The 17056-nt window shown below is 45.6% G+C and overlaps 1 protein-coding gene across 1 annotated transcript in view; it reads right to left on the bottom strand.

Annotated features, from left to right (window-relative positions):
* ERICH6B (glutamate rich 6B) overlaps positions 1–17056 on the bottom strand; it is a 66878-nt gene that overhangs the window by 24000 nt on the left and 25822 nt on the right. The window contains exons 5-7 of the mRNA XM_050948945.1: positions 12867–12965; positions 9296–9352; positions 2421–2488 (exon numbers count right to left, since the gene is read on the bottom strand). Of these exons, the coding sequence (XP_050804902.1) occupies positions 2421–2488; positions 9296–9352; positions 12867–12965 (224 nt within the window). The remainder of the gene's footprint in view (positions 1–2420; positions 2489–9295; positions 9353–12866; positions 12966–17056) is intronic.

Consider the following 17056-nt stretch of genomic DNA (forward strand, 5'->3'; position numbering starts at 1 on the left):
CCCAGCATCCCGCTGCTGTGATAGTCCAGGCAGTACAGAATCTTTTCTTTAGACATGAAAGGAAGGGGGCTGATGGAACTCAGCCCCCAGTTGCTATGATGAGGATGGTTACCAGCCGTTCTGTACCATCTGCCGGGAGTCACCAAGTCAGCCAGGAGCACTCACGGGATGATGATGAGGAAGGCTATCAGTCATTCTGCAGTGTACCATCTGCCACTGGGGAAGGGAGAGGAGAGGATGCTGCTGTTCAGTGCCGCAGCACCGCGTCTACCAGCAGCATGCAGTAGTCATACGGTGACATTGAAAAAAGTCAAGAAAAGATTTTTTTCCCTTTTCTTTCACAAAAGAGGAGGGGGGGTAAATTGACGAGATATACCCTGAACTACCCCGGACAATGTGTTTGACCGTACAGGCATTGGGAGCTCAGCCAAGAGTGAAAATAGTTTTCGGAGACTGCGGGGACTGTGGGATAGCTGGAGTCCTCAGTACTCCCACCCCCCTCCATGAGTGTCCATTTGATTCTTTGGCTTTCAGTTATGCTTGTCACACAGCACTGTGCTGTGGACTCTGTTCATAGCCTGGAGATTTTTCAAATGCTTTGTCATTTCGTCTTCTGTAATGGAGCTCTAATAGAACAGATTTGTCTCCCCATATGGTGATCAGATCCAGTATCTCCCGTACGGTCTATGCTGGAGCTCTTTTTGGATTTGAGACTGCATCGCCACCCGTGCTGATCAAAGCTCCAAACTGGGCAAATAGGAAATGAAATTCAAAAGTTCGCGGGGCTTTTCCTGTCTACTTGGCCAGTGCATCCGAGTTCAGATTGCTTTCCAGAGTAGTCAAAATGGTGCACTGTGGGATACTGCCCAGAGGCCAATACCATCAATTTGCGGCCACACTAACCCTAATCCGACATGGCAATACTGATTTCAGCGCTACTCTTGTCAGGGAGAAGTACAGAAACCGACTTAAAGAGCCCTTCATAGCGATATAAAGGGCCTCGTTGTGTGGACGGGTGCAGGGTTAAATCAGTTTAATGCTGCTAAATTTGGTTTAAACGCGTAGTGTAGACCAGGCCAGAGAGATAACCAACTAGCCCTCTTTCTTGTCTTTATTTTTAACTGGGTGATGGCTAAGCACATAACAATGCAAAGGAGGAAAATAAGATTGTTTGAAAGGCTGAAATACCAGAGGGTCTGACATCCATCTCCTTTTAAACGTGGCTTCACTCTGAGAAGCTGCAAAACCAGCAGGAGGATAAGGAAGACAATTTGACACATTACACACCCACATGTTTTGCATCAGGTCACCATGGCTCAAGAGCCATCTGCTATCTGAGTCAGTAACATCTACTCTTTCCTTTTCTTGTCAAACTGCTCCTGTTGTTTTGATGGTCAAATGTAAATCTCTCTTAAAGGGAATAGCATTTGCCTCTTCAGCAATTTTTGGTCTATTGGCAGGAAAGCAAAGCTAACTTCCTTTCCCCTGGACACTACTCTCAGTTTCAGGAGTGTCAAAACATCCCAAGAGAGCACTTTTCCAGAAGCTAGATGTCTTTTCTGAAAGGCATCTCACCACAGACCTGACAAATCTTACACTACCTGACTGGAAATATAACCACATGGTATTAGTGGGGTTAGGGAAAACAAGCCCTGCCTAAAATCCTCTCTGTTACTGAAGAGTCCTTAGAATAGACCCACTTTTGGTGTAACTCCATGGAGATCAATGGAGTTATATCAGTGATGAATTTGGCCCTCTGTTTCTATGTGTCAGGAGCAAGGAACTTTCCACGAGCTTCCCTCCAGTTTTCATCGAGGAGCTGCCTTCCTTTGTCCTTCTTTGCTCTGAGAGAATTTAGTACTTGTCAGAGGTGGTAAAGTGATGCCTCACAGGACACCATTTATCCACAAACAACACTGCAACCTACCCTCAAAGCCTACCCACAAAAGAAAGCAAAAATAAGCATGCCTTGACCTTAACCGGAAGGGACAGAACCTATGTGTGGGTGGGGATCGTTCAGTTTTAATGCTCATTCAGTTGTCAGCTCCCCTCTGAGGTGAGACTGATAAAAAAGTTGCCAGAGTGAGAGAAGGTATTTTTTACATAAACATGTATCCAGCACAGACTGGACTGAGATCCACCCACCCACTTCACACAGGCCACAGCCCCATCCTCAGCTGATGTAATGTTGTCACAGCCCCATCCTCAGCTGATGTAAATTGGCAGAGCTCCACCAAGTGAAAACTCACCAATTTACACCAGTTTACACCAGTTGGCTGTGAGTCTCTACCAGCACATGTTGGGTGTGGAAGGTGATCTACAGGCGAAAGGTTCCATTGTCCAGTACCACTCCCTTGAGCCATGCAGCTTTCTCTTTATGAATGACTGGTGTATTCATTTAATTTCTCCATGGGCCTCACCTCATGTAGGAACAGAGTAGTTATTTTCAGATCATCACGAATGGCCTCTTCTGAATCGAGCCCCTGGGCTTTTTGTATGAACAAAACAAAGACGTGAATTAGCCTTCGGTGACTGTGTAGAAATGTTTTGACATTTGCATCAACTGTCAATTCACCCACAGAGGTGCTGGAATCAAAAATTTCAAACCTGACTGCCTACGGTTAGGCTCCCACATCTATTCTTAGGCAGCTCAACATAAGCGGCCTAAATTTTGATGGTGCTGAGGAGCTTCTGTTGATTTCTATAGCCTGTGGGTGCTCGGTTCTTCAGCTCATTTAAATCCATATGTAGCCACCTAAATGTAAGTGCTTTGGTTTTCAGCTATGGTGTCCAACTCCAGGCATGTTAACTGGGCCTGATTTTCAAAAAGTGGAGAACACCGTCCCTTTGAAAAATCATCCCTCCCCCACTTTAACAAAGTCACTTGTCACATGGATTTAGAAGCCTAATTTTTAGGAACCCAGGTGTGGACATTTTAACCTTGGTGAGTAACGTATAAGGAAACATTGCAAAGAGGGTGTAATAATTTATATGCACTTATGAATTTTGGTGTATAGTATAGAAGAGGGATTATAAAAGTGTTTCATAGTAATAAACTGTATATTAGACTGCAAGAATTGATGAAAATGACTTATTACAGTATAATAAAAATGTCTCATTATGGCAGGTTATAAACCTCTCTATATTATAATTTTTAAGAGCACGATGATGCACAGAAAAATAAGAACTATAAAATCTGTGTCAAGAACAAAAATAATTTAGAAGCAACTTTACCCAGATTATTAAATAGCTACGATAACATCCAAATGTCACTCACTAGTGCCTCTCTGCCAGGTTTTTAGAAACTGGAGAGAGGGTGGATACTTTATATGCATTCTCAGCTAATTTCAAGACAGATAATTTCCCACATTAAGGCAGAGTAGTTCAAGTGTGGCCCATGAAACCTTACACTACTGCCTATCACCACCATCATCTTTAATACAACATCCCAGATTAAGGAAATGTGGCTTCTCAGATCCAGATGGAGAGTTCTATTGCAGTGAATCCATAGGTAGAGACAGCAGACAGGATGATATGAACACATCCCACCCACAGACAGAGGAAGCTGGGACTAGAACTCGTTTTCCTTTAACTGCTCCCAAAAGGCCTCTACCAAAGGAAAACTCTGGGAACTGCTATGGGCAGCGTGTCACCTAGCTTCACTCTAGGCCAGCCACTAAAGAACAGCATCACTTACTCCCAGTATACTACTTCATACTGGGCCATGCAATCTGTTGGGGCCACATCTTTGTATTGAAAATGAGGAGGGCAACAGTGAGGTGTTTTTATACTATGGTAATTAATGGGAGCCCCTGAGCAGACTTTGGGTTCTCTGAATAAAGTGCCAAACTCCTGTATGTTCTGCATGCTCCCTGTAGCTTCAGCAAGTGATGCATTAAAAAGACAGTATCCAAACAAACCTAGGGGATCAGAGGAAATCCCTAAAAGCCAAATCCCCCTCTCAGAAACAGTGGCCTCCCTAAATACCTATATTAGAGGTAAAATAACTCTGAAACACACCTGATGGTGTAATCCAGGAGCATACATGTTACACTATATGCAGACATTTTATATGTATATCCTTTGTGAGTGGATGCATGCCCTGGCAGTGCCTGTATTTCTGAAACAGCACATTTTATGGAAATGAAGTTGTATTCCCTCAACCTTGCTTATATCATCCTGTTTACCATCATTGCAAAGTAGTGTTCAGATAGAACCAGCTCCTGATCATTTCATGGTTACATGAATAATGGCGTAGGAGGCGGAAAGAACATCAATAAAATTGGCTTCACTAGGTTATTTGAACCTGTATTACTCACAGCAGCTTTTCCCCTAGTAAATTAAAACAAACATGCATGCACAGGCTCTAACCATCCAACGTGCAAGGACCTCTTTTGGGACAAAGGCTCAACTTCTTCACTGGAGGAACCTGTACCTATTTACCTGGGTGCTTTTTGTAGAATTGGTTTAAAACCATATGTCTTGGCTGCGTAGCCAATCTGAGCAGTACACACTAGCATTCCTACTCCAGACCTCATTTTCTTCATGGTATAAGATATGAGCATCAGGGATCCGACTATTACAAGATAATCACATCCCTGGGGAAATTACTGGGCCCATGTATCTATGTTCCACAGATCATGATAATCTCATTGGGGTCGGTTAGCCACCAGGAAAGCTTGTTAAAGCAGCATGGCTTGTCAAGTCCTTGTCATTCAGAATGCTTACCAGGCTGTCCTAGTTTATAAGGCTCTCTGGGTCCCATGAACTTCCTCAATTGGCATTTTGCACCAAGGTTTATAACACAGATACCATGTTTATCTCCTAAAATCTATAATTTTTAATCTAAAAAAATGTAATAATTTAAAGAATGTGAGACCCAATCCTGTTCTTATTTGCACCAGTGCCATTCTGAACTGACTTCACTGGAGTTACTGCTGATTTACATGGATGCAGGAGAAGAATCAGGCGCTCTTTAAGACTGACTGATCCCACAAAGAAGGGATCTCTGCAGGGTATAATGTGTATACAGAGAAAAAACAAGTAGTGACTTGTGAAAAACAGAATGAATCTTTCCTCCCTGCACCTATTATTAGTAATTATTTCTATTATGGAAGAGCCCAAAGGCTCCAAGCAAGATCAGGTCTCCTGTGTGCTAGGCACTATGTAATCGCAGAGGAAGACAGGGTTCTCTCCTGAAGACCTTACTATGCAAATAGACAAGACAGAGAAAACCAATATACAAAGTTCAAACAACGTGTCTGGGATGATGTCTTGTGCTGCTAGGTACATGCCTTGTTAGTTACAAACCTTCCCCCTCCCTCTCTCCAGGTGCCACAGCCAGCCTGCTGTCCCAATGTGTTGTCCTTCTGTATAACTCAGATATGGTGTGTAAGAGAAGAAGGAAAGGGATGACAAAGATTAAAGCAATATAACGCCCCCACAAAAGTCAAACAATCCCCCTACAAATCTTGATTATTGGCTCTTTAGGGCAGGGACTAGTTTTTTCGTTCTGTGTTTGCACAGAGCCTAGCACAATGGGGTCCTGGTCCATGACAAAGGCTCCTAAGCATCACTGTCAAATTAATAATCCATAATAATGATGAATCTTGTGGGGGGGTTCCTTCCCAGCCCACGAGAGCCAAATTGACATACCAGTGGTCTGGTTACTCCTCGTACTCCAGCACCATGTGGTATGGATAGGGCCCCACCAAATTCATGGTTCATTTTGGTCAATTTCATGGTCATAGGAGTTTAAAATTTGTAAATTTCATGATGTTGTAATTGTAGGGGTTCTGACTCAAAAAGGAGTTGTGGGGGGGGGCGTTGTAAGGTTATTGTAGGGGGGTTTGCGGTACTGCTACCCTTACTTCTGAGTTGCTGCTGGCAGGGAGCTGCCTTCTGAGCCGAGTGCCTGGCCAACAGTCGCCGCTCTCCAGTTGCCCAGCTCTGAAGGCAGCACAGAGGTAAGGGCGGCAATACTCTGACCCTCTTACAATAACCTTGTTACCCCTCTGCAACTCACTTTTGGGTCAGGACCCCCAATTTGAGAAAGGTTGGTCTTCCCCCTAAAATCTGTATAGAATCATAGAAGATTAGAGTTGGAAGAGATCACAGAAGTTTATAGTCAAACCCCCTGCTCAAAGCAGGACCAACCACAGCTAAATAATCCTAGCCAGGGCTTTGTCAAGCTGGGCCTTAAAAAAACCTCTAAGGATGGAGATTCCACCACCTCCTAGGTAACTCATTCCAGTGCTTCACCATCCTCCTAGTGAAAAAGTTTTTCCTAATATCCAACTTAGATCTCCCCCACTGCAATTTGAGACCATTGCTCCTTGTTCCGTCATCTGCCACGACCAAGAACAGCCAAGCTCCATCTTCTTTGGACCCCGCCTCCAGGTAGTTGAAGGCTGCTATCAAATCTTTCCTCACTAGTCTCTTCTGCAGACTAAATATGCCCAGTTTCCTCAGCCTCTCCTCATAAGTCTTGTGTCCCAGCCCTCTAATCATTTTTGTTGCCCTTCACTGGACTCTCTCCAGTTTGTCCACATTCTTTCTGTAGTGGATGGCCCAAAACTGGACGCAATACTCCAGATGTGGCCTCACCAGTGCCGAATAGAGGAGAATAATCACTTCCCTCAATCTGCTGGCAATGCTCCTACTAATGCAACCCAATATGGACTCTGCACTTGTCCTTGTTGAAGCTCATCAGATTTCTTTTAGCCCAATCCTCCAATTTGTCTAGGTCACTCTGGACCCTATCCCTACCCTCCAGTGTATCTATCTCTCTCCCCAGTTTAATATAATCTGTGAACTTGCTGAGGGTGCAATCCATCCCCTCATCCAGCTCATTAATGAAGATGTTGAACAAAACTGGCCCCAGGACAGACCCCTGAGGCACTCCGCTTGATACCACCTGCCAACTAGACATCGAGCCATTGATCACTACCCATTGAGCCCAACAATCTAGCCAGCTTTCTATCCACCTTATAGTCCATTCATCCAATCCATACTTCTTTAACTTGCTGGCAAGAATACTGTGGGAGACCATATCAAAAGCTTTGCTAAAGTCAAGATATATCATGTTCACCACTTTTCCCCATATCCACAGAGCCAGTTATCTCGTCATAGATGGCAATCAAGTATAGTATAGTTAAAAGCACACAAAATACCAGATTTCACAGGGGGAGACCAGATTTTTACGATCTGTGATGCATTTGTCATGGCCATGAATTTGGTAGGGCTCTAGGTATGGAGTAACAGCTTCTCTCTGCTGACTGATTGTGCTGTGATGCTAACAAGAGTCCCATGCCCTGCCCTGGTTCCTTGGCTTTTACTGAGACACAGCACAGGGTTTCCATCTCCTTTGGGCTAGAAGGAAGCTTCCACCCACAAGTCCCCTAACCTCTCAACACCAGTACTGGACACGAGCCTTGTTGTCTCCCCCTCTCCCCTTCTCTTCCACCTGGCAAGCAGAGCAGTTTGGGGCAAGCGAGGGAGGGAAAAGTCACACACTAAATTTTTGCCTTAAAATGCAAGGGCCCAGTTAGCTGCCTATGGGCTGTCACCAATGCAACATCAGAGTCTTTGTCGAACCAGCCCTGCCAGTGTTAACCATCTGGGGGAATTTTATTATTAATTATTCAACACATTTGCTCTGATAGCACCTTAGGGTCACAACGAGGTCAGGTCGCTTTGCGATAGGGGTTGTATAAACTCATCATAATGATAATCCTTGCCCCGGGGAGCTAATGGTATAAAAGATAGTAATAGGCGTAAGGAACGAAAGCGCAGTGAAACCCTGCAAAGATCTGATTCCAAGCCCACTGAACGCAATAGGGGTGGAGGGTCCACTGATTTTAATGATCTTTGGTTCAGTCTCCCAGCTGAACTTAAGGTTGCAGAGGGCTGAGCTGGAGTGGGGAAGGGCCAGGAGAAGTGTGTGGTGCCATTTAAAGAAACTGGGGAAGTCCGGGGCCAGAAAACTCTACGACAAGAGGCAGTGCAATTGGTACCTAGTGTTTTCCACAGTTTAGATTTCTAGCAAACTGGTGGTTGCTGCTTTAATTTTCTGAGCAAACACCTCACACTGGTGAGTACCTTATTGAAATATGGGTACACTGAATAATACATATTTACTGTGAAGAAAGGAAGGTGTTACTGAGTGAGAAGAATTTGGCAGCTCTGAATACTGAGCAGCAGTTTCTGCAGAGCAGTAGGATTCATACCGGTAATCAAGCCCATTAGCATTAAAAGGAACTGTCTAAATGTCAAGCCAGGTCCGATAAATAAGCCACTAACTCATTTAGAAATGGTTCAGAATGGCAAATTAAAAGTTCTGCTGCTAATTATATTTCTTATTCTGGAGTTCTGTCAGTTCTTGTTTTTTGCTTCCATTCTACTGAGATAATCATCTGCTGCCAAGATGTTCTGAAAACGGAGGCCAGGCAAACTTGGTCATAGAAAATAACTTATCTGAACCTCAGACCTCATTCACAAGCATTTGGAAGAGTCAAAAACTATGAGTGAGTACCCACTAGCCAGGTGTCCTTTAGTATCACCCCCACCCCCAACCCTCATGCTGGACATCAGCCTGTGACCTCTTGTCTGGACCCAGAGACTCATTCCATTTCCTGCCCATCAAAGCCCCGCTTTTCCATCCCAGCTTCTGGTCTGCACCTGGGCCTTTGTGGATCTAGATACTAGATCCACCAGAGGTCTCAGCAGATCTGAAAATCCCTGCCGGGCCCAACCTGGCTGCTGTTTTCATCTCCTGCGGGATCAAGAGCCTTCCTTAATCAGAAGTATCCCTGGAATATATTGCACTACCCACTGCTGACCTGTCCTCAAACCACCCCCTCCCAGCTGTCAACACTTTCTGTCTCCCTCACAATGAAAAACATCCTTAGCCCCCAGATTACCCAACTCCCCGTGTATCCTCCAACCCTGCCACGATGAGCCCCCTCCTACTGAGGGCCTGATCTTGCAAAGTGCTCAGTGCCTCCTGCAAAGTGCTGGGGCTCCTAACTCTCGTTGACCTCAAGAGGAGTTGAGGAGTCTCAGTTCCCTGCAAGAGGCACTCAACTGTTTACAGGATGTGGCCCTTACTTCTCCTGTGGCTTTCAGCCATATTAAAAAGCAGTTATTTGGCCTCTGTAACTAGTCAGGTTTGGAACATCTCTACAGAAAAGCAGTAATGAAGAACTCCAAGTTGTTATGCCTGATTTGGTCTCTTAACTGTGTAGAAAGGACAGTTGTCTCATGACAGCCTAAATGGCCACATATCCTGGCATACCTTCATCATCTGACTTCCTGTCTTCTCCTCCTGCTGCATCACTTTCAGCTCCGACAACTACAGATAAAGAACAAGAATGGCTTGTTTTAGTGGCTAACCTGCTTGGGCAATGGTAGTCACCTTACCTACATGTCATATGGCCAGATTCAGGAGTGGTTTAAGTGTTAAACTTGTAGAGACTGAACTGAGACATAGGAAATGTCACAGTGGAACTGGTTATTGGTTCAGTCAGTCAGGTACTTTGCCTCTGATAATGACATATAACATACTCCTGATGAAGGCAAACCCATTCCTTCTCCTTTATGCACCTGGTCAATCATACAATACCATTCGATAGCATGGAAGAAACTAATTTTTCACACCCCTCCAGATGGTAATCATCGTGTGCCCTGATGCATAACGATTGATAGTGTTACCGAAATATCAGGTCTGTCTAGCTGAAAGCCAATTAAGAGCCTGACTGGGATATGGAAAAATACTTTAATCTGCAGAAAAAGGAGAGCCTGTACCTTGGTACAAAAGGCTTTGTCTTACACAAATTTCACAAACCTTTTATACACATTCAAACAAAGACCCTTACGTGTTAACACTTGATTGGTAGATATAAAATCTCATGCTTCCATTATCTGTTTAGTAAAAACTGGTTTGAAGCAAGATTTCTCTACTTTGAGGCAGAAAGGAAAAGATAGTACAAAAGTTCAGGCTACTGTGTCCGTGAGCAGTACTGTGTACTGCTCCCCGTCCTACTGGCCGCTTATAAACTATTGGGGGGGACCAGCCGTTAGCTTTCACAATAGCCTGTGTAATTTGCAGCCTACCTAGTGCAATTGCAGATGTTAATCCTATATACATAAATTCCAACCAAGCACAAGTGGGGACTCTGTGGTGAGAGAGAGGAAAAAATTAAGCAAGGTTTCTACGGAGCTTCCTCCATAAAATGTTGGAGTCCAATGCCTTCCATTTTTGAAGACTCTAACATATTTCAGTTACTAAAGTGTCTGGAGTCTGGGGGAGGGTGGTGGTTGAAAAGAGCCTATGCAAGGATGGGTTTGTCTGGAATTCTGTCCTATAATAGTTTGCCACTGTCAAAGTACATTCTGTTAAAGTACCAAGAAAACCCAGGGCCTAGATTCACGCAGGTGTTTCCTACCTTACAACCACAGAGCTACATATAGAAACCAGCATCAGCACAATACAGAACAAAAGCAAGAAAACCCACACAAAGAAGCAGGCTGATACCCCATGCCTTCCTCCTGTCTTGCTCTGCTAGGGACAGATGTCATCCTGATCTACAGATATAAAAATATATTCCTATTTGGCTTTATGTAGCATTTTAGTGCCAAACTTTCTATGAAACAATGAGAAAAATTAACTTGCTATGCCCATCTGCCTTGTTCTTTGCTTTCCTATGTTTGCTTTGCTAGCTGCTTGCTTGTTTTCTCCTCAATTTTACCTCTATTTAATTTCCCCCCTTTCAAGTCTTTCCCATCTTCTGACCTATCGCCACTTTCCCTTAGGGTATGGCTACACTTGGAGATGTGCAGCGCTGGGAGTTACAGCTGTGTTCGTACAGCTGTGTAGGGAAAGCGCTGCAGTGTGGCCACACTGACAGCTACCAGTGCTGCAGTGTGGTCACATTTGAAGCATTTGCAGCGCTGTTGGGAGTGGTGCATTGTGGGCAGCTATCCCAGCGTTCAAGTGGCAACGTGCTTTTCAAAAGAGGGGGGTGGGGTGGAGTGTGACAGGGAGCGTGGGGGAGACAGAGAGAGTGGATTTTTGGAGGTGACACTCTGTCAGCTCCCTGCCGTGCAAGTTCTAAGGACTGGAAGATACACAGTGCCTACTTTCAATCATTTAAAAAGTTTTGACCTTTCCCCCACCTGTCTCTTATTCACTAAATGCAAATTATGCACTCCTAAATAGTCTTTAGACCATATAAGCAGCTGCTCAACACGGACTCCCCCCTCCCCCCTCTCCTCAAGCAAACAGCTGTGAACATTCCAAAGCAATTCCCCTGCCTCCGCTCGCTCGTTTGCTGGAGCAAAGAGCAGCTGTGTTTGTTTTTTAGCTAAGTAGCTATGGGGAGATCGGAGTTCAGCCGTTCTTCCGGTTTGTTGTGGACAGGAATTCTGGGATACCTCCTAATACCCTGGAGGCCAATAACAGCGCTTTTGGTGTCCACACTTGATGACCAGTGCTGCATCACCAGCGCTGGAATCGCTACACCCCGGGCAGACCAGGTGTACAGCCAGCGCTGCAACGCTGGCCGTGCTTTGCAAGTGTGGACACAGAGTGAGTTGCAGAGCTGTAACCCCATCACCAGCGTTGCAACTTTCCAGTGTAGCCATGCCCTTATTACTCTCTTTTCATTCTCCTTTTCCTCTTCCCCTCATGCCCAATGGCTCCTCCTCCCTCCCCACATAGTCTTTCCTTCCCACTGTTTTTGTTTCATCCCCTCTCCGCTCAGATTTATTTTCTACTTTCTGACTCCCCCACATTCTCCTTTTCAGTTTTCTCCTCCCCCCAGTCCAAGCTTTTTCTCGCCTTTCATGGCAACTGCAGATTTCTACCCCTCCAATAGGACTCCCGCACCCTCCCATAGGATGGGAATGTGGGACTCACTGGTGAAGTTGGGGAGGGAGGCCACATGTTGCTAAGTGTTTCATGGTGAGATTGGGGCAGGGCATGGTAGGCTGCCTCCTTCAAACATTCAGACAGGATCAGGGGAGGTGGCATGATCCAGTGCCCAGATAGAAGCCACAGTCTGAGACTGTGAATGGACAGCAGCTGTCTGTGGACTGACCCTCTCAAACAGACTGGAGAGGTGGTCCATGCTGCGCAGGGATGCAGGGCCTCTTGATGCTTCTCACAGAGACAGGTCTGCCTGGAAGGTCTAATACATTTTGACTCTTACTACTTTATTTGCCTCAATAGCCTCCTGCAGCAGTGAGTTCCATAGGTTCCTTATACTTTCTAGTTAAAAGTATTTCCTGTTATCCTTTTAATTCCATGGAGCATCCCATGTGGCTGTATTGTGGGAAAGGCCTGGGAGTACAGAGGCTGGTGGGACAGGTACAGATGGGAGATGAGGGAAGCTGAAAGATGACTGTGTGGTTAGAAGGGAAAGGGCGAAATGTTATATCATCAAATGGGCAAGCCCAAAGTAACATCTACCTCATTCAAATCCCCACCCATGAGCCAGCACAGTCCTGCCAAAGTGCCAACCCCCCTCTCCCTTTGGTTGCTGCCCTGGACAATATTCCTGGGCAGGGTGATTTATCCCCCATTACTACGGAGCGTTAGGCATCTCTCCTTTATAGCAACAAAGCTGGGATTTTCAAAGGAGGCTAGTTCAACGGGCGTTGGGCACTCAACAGCCTTAAAAATCCCACTTTAATTTACAGTGACCAGGATTATTCATAGACTCCCAGGCCAGTCCGACCTCCTGTATAACACAGGCCATAGAACTTCCCCAACATAGTTTCTTTTGAACTAGAGCCTCTCTTTTAGAAAAAGATCCAATCTTGATTTAAAAACTGCCCCTGATGGAGTCTCCACAAGCACACTCTACCTTCATCTTTGGATTTTGTTTGGTTAGTTTCTTCGCTGCCTTCTTCAGACTCTTGTGTCTCAATTTCTTCACCTATGTCAGTAAAGAGTACCACAACGCCTGAAACATAAAAGCAGAGTTCGTGTTACGAGTTGGTGCACTGGCTGTGCTGAACTAGCTGAAGCTAATCCTTAACCAGAGCCATGTGGTGTGTGGCCAGAACTCTTGTCCCACATAGAAACATTATATTGGAATAGGATGATGATCCATCTAGTTTGGTTTCCCAGCCCTAGAAATGTTTTAATTGGGTTGGGTGCTTCAGGGGAAGTAGAAAATCCCCAACTTTGTACCTGGGTAACATAGGCTCGGGAACTAGGGGCATGGCAGATGCTGCAGGCAGCATCCCCAGGTTTCACTGTGAAAAGTTTGCTGGTGCTCAGAATGGAGCTGGTGTTATTTCGCGATTCTTGAGAATCCTGGAGATGTGCTGCATCTGTGTGGTGTGAGCGGGAGTCATGCTTTTTCACACTGCTTTTGAACACACGTCATTTACAGTTTCTTTAGCTGGCTTTCTGCACCCCCCAGCACTACTACCTGGGTAGCCATGAATCATTAGGTACCATGGGTGGAAGTTACTTCCCAATCTCAGCTGGGGATCATTTATGTCCCTAAGCATAAAAATGGATAACATAGCTTTGTTAGTATAAAATCGGATTGTGACTCATGCATCTGTTGGTGCCAACTGTTAGAGGACAGAGACGATGCACAGAGTTTTACAGGGATCTCCTGGGTGGGACAGATGCATATTAATTCACCAAAGTTTGGCATGTACGGTCTCTCCTGAGAGCCAGTTGCTCATAATTGGTTGCCATAAATGATTGGTTGCCATAATCATTGCAAAATGTATGTACAGGTAATATTTAGGGAGTTCTATTTCTATACTAAAAGTTATGTTCTTAAGGCAGTGACATGTCTCAGACAATCCCTTTTGAGGCAGTGGGTAACCGATGCTTATCTCCCTGTCTGGCCATTGTGTATTGTGCTCATAACAATGTAGGCCTATTTGCATATTGAGCCAGACGCTGATTAAGAGATTGGGAAATCTACAAGTAAAGAGTACACAGGAAAAAAGCAACCAGCAGGGGGGCTGTCCTGCTTATGAAAAAGGACAATGGATTGTTCTGATATATCTAGGGCTGCTAATAGACACCCTGGAGCTTGACTCACGAATGGACGATCATGGCCTAGCCTGGCTGTAAAACGCTAGAAGAATTTTGGGTGAGCCTCACTCTATAAGAGTACGCCTACAATACAGGATTATTCCAATTTTACATAAACCGGTTTTGTAAAACAGATTGTATAAAGTCGAGTGCACGTGGCCACACTAAGTACATTAATTCGGCGGTGTGCGTCCATGGTCCGAGGCTAGCGTCGATTTCCGGAGTGTAGCACTGTGGGTAGCTATTCTGTAGCTATCCCATAGTTCCCGCAGTCTCCACCGCCCCTTGGAATTCTGGGTTGAGATCCCAGTGCCTGACGGGGCAAAAATCATTGTCGCGGGTGGTTCTGGGTAAATGTAGTCACTCATTCCTTCCTCCAGGAAAACAACGGCAGACAATCATTTAGTGCCCTTTTTCCCTGGATTGCCCTGGCAGATGCCATAGCACGGCAACCATGGAGCCCGTTCAGCTTTTTTTTTACTGTCACCGTATGTGTACTGGATACCACTAACAGAGGCGTTACTGCAGCGCTACACAGCAGCATTTGTTTGCTTTTGCTTGATAGCAGAGACGGTTATCAGTTGTTCTGTACTGTCTGCTGCCATTGTAAATTAGCAGTAAGATGACGATTATCTGTCATTCTGTACTGTCTGCTGCTATCATGGATGCCCCTGGCTGAGGTCGGCTGGGGGCACAAAGGCAAAACTGGGAATTACTTCCTAAGTCAATCCCTCCTTTATGGTTTCTAAAAATAGAGTCAGTCCTGCCTAGAATATGGGGCAAGTGTACTAGAGAACCATTATATCAGAGAGCACAGCTGATCTGTGTCAGATCCTGCAAAAATGATGAGCTGCATGCTATTCACGGGGGGTACCCCTGCAACAACCCCACCCGTTGCTTCCCTCCTCCTCCAACCTTCCTGGGCTACTGTTGCAGTGTCTCCCCCATTTGTGTCATGAAGTTATAAAGAATGCAGGAATAAGAAACAGTGACTTGTTAGTGAGATAAAATGAGGAGGGAGGCAGCCTCCTGCTGCTATGACAGTCCAGGCAGGACATTAAGCGGTGCGGAGGAGAGGTGCCCAGCATCCCACTGCTATGACAGTCCAGGCAGGACAGGAAAGGAAGGGGGCTGATGGAGCTCAGCCCCCAGTTGCTATGATGAGGAGGGTTACTAGCCGTTCTGTACTGTCTACTGGGAATGACTAGGAATCATTCCTATTTTTACCTGGGTACCCCCAGCCAGCCTTACCTGAGGCCAGCCAGGAGCACTCATGGGTTGATGGTGACAACAGATAGCAGTCATGTTGTACAATCTGCCACCAGGAAGGAGAGAAGAGCAGATACTGCTCTTCACTGCTGCAGCATCATGTCTACCACCAGCATTCAGTAGACGTAGGGTGACATTGAAAAAAGTCAAGAAACGATTTCTTTCCCTTTTCTTTCACGTGGTAGGGGGAGGGAGTAAATTGATGAGCTATACCCTGAACCACACCGGACAATGTGTTTGAACCTACAGGCACTGGGAGGTCAGCCAAGAATGCAAATAGTTTTCGGATACTGCTGTGGACTGTGGGATAGCTGGAGTCTTCAGTACCCGCTCCCTCCCTCCATGAGTATCCATTTGATTCTTTGGCTTTCCGTTATACTTGTCACGCAGCACTGCATAGCTTGGAGATTTTTTTCAAACACTTTGGCATTTCGTCTTCTGTAACGGAGCTCTGATAGAACAGATTTGTCTCCCCATACAGCGATCAGATCCAGTATCTCCCGTACGGTCCATGCTGGAGCTCTTTTTGGATTTGGGACTGCATCGCTACCCGTGCTGATCAGAGCTCCAAGCTGGGCAAACAGGAAATGTAATTCAAAAGTTCGCAGGGCTTTTCCTGGTTACCTGGCCACTGCATCCGAGTTCAGATTGCTGTCCAGAGCGATCAAAGTGGTGCTCTGTGGGATACCGCCTGGAGGCCAATACCGTCCATTTGCGGCCACACTAACCCTAATCTGATATGGTAATACCGATTTTAGCGCTACTCCTCTCGTTGGGGAGGAGTACAGAAATCGATTTAAAGAGCCCTTTATATCGCTATAAAGGGCCTCGTAGTGTGGATGGGTGCGCCTTTAAATCGGTTTAACGCTGCTAAAATCGGTTTAAACGTGTAGTGTAGACCAGGCCTAAGACATGAGAGCATCTAGTTAATTAAGTCTACGTTTTAGACTGTGTGTGATGATTTTATTTGATACATGACCCTTTGTTTCCAGTACTTCTCCTTGCTGAATTGCTATGCTTTGTTAAATAAGATCACTCTGGCTTTTACCATACACGTGCCTATGGGATGTGGGATAAGCAGAGTGGTGATCTGAGGTGGAGCTGATAAGCTGGGATGTACTGCTTATTTGGAAGCAGTAAATCTGTGAATATTGTAAATGTCTGTCCAGTGGACCAGGGGCTGGGCACTCCAGGGAGACGCTCAGAGTGCTCGGAAGTTGGGGTGTGTGTCTATCGCTAACTTGCAGAGAGCAGGGCATGCATAGGCCTGGAGGGGTGTGCTTGCATTACCCTTGGCTGGTGGGGTTGGCGAGCTGAGCCATGGCAGGGACATACAAGGCCCCCGGGTCACAACCTTGGTACACCCAGGAAGTGTCACACTGATACTATCTTGCTAGACAATAGGCCCTGGAACTCCCCATGGCAGTGAATTTGGCTGTCAGTCTGACCACACTCTTTTTGTCCAGCATTCCACAGAGCTGGAAAGACATGATTCCAAACAGAGGCCAATAGGGATGGCACAAAAGTACTAAAAAAACCCCTATCCTTCTGTTACTTATTAAAACTGGCATCATGCCTTGGAGGTGGAAGAGTCATCTGGTGAGGCAGTTTGGGTCCTACTTGCTTGTGAAAGCAAGAGGTTTATAAGCATTAAAGGGCAGAAATCATAAAGTGGTTGGTTCTAATCCCTTCATAGTCACAGTTGTCCATAACTTACAGAGG

Source organism: Gopherus flavomarginatus, chromosome 1 (assembly GCF_025201925.1).
Source record: "Gopherus flavomarginatus isolate rGopFla2 chromosome 1, rGopFla2.mat.asm, whole genome shotgun sequence".
NCBI lineage: Eukaryota > Metazoa > Chordata > Testudines > Testudinidae > Gopherus > Gopherus flavomarginatus.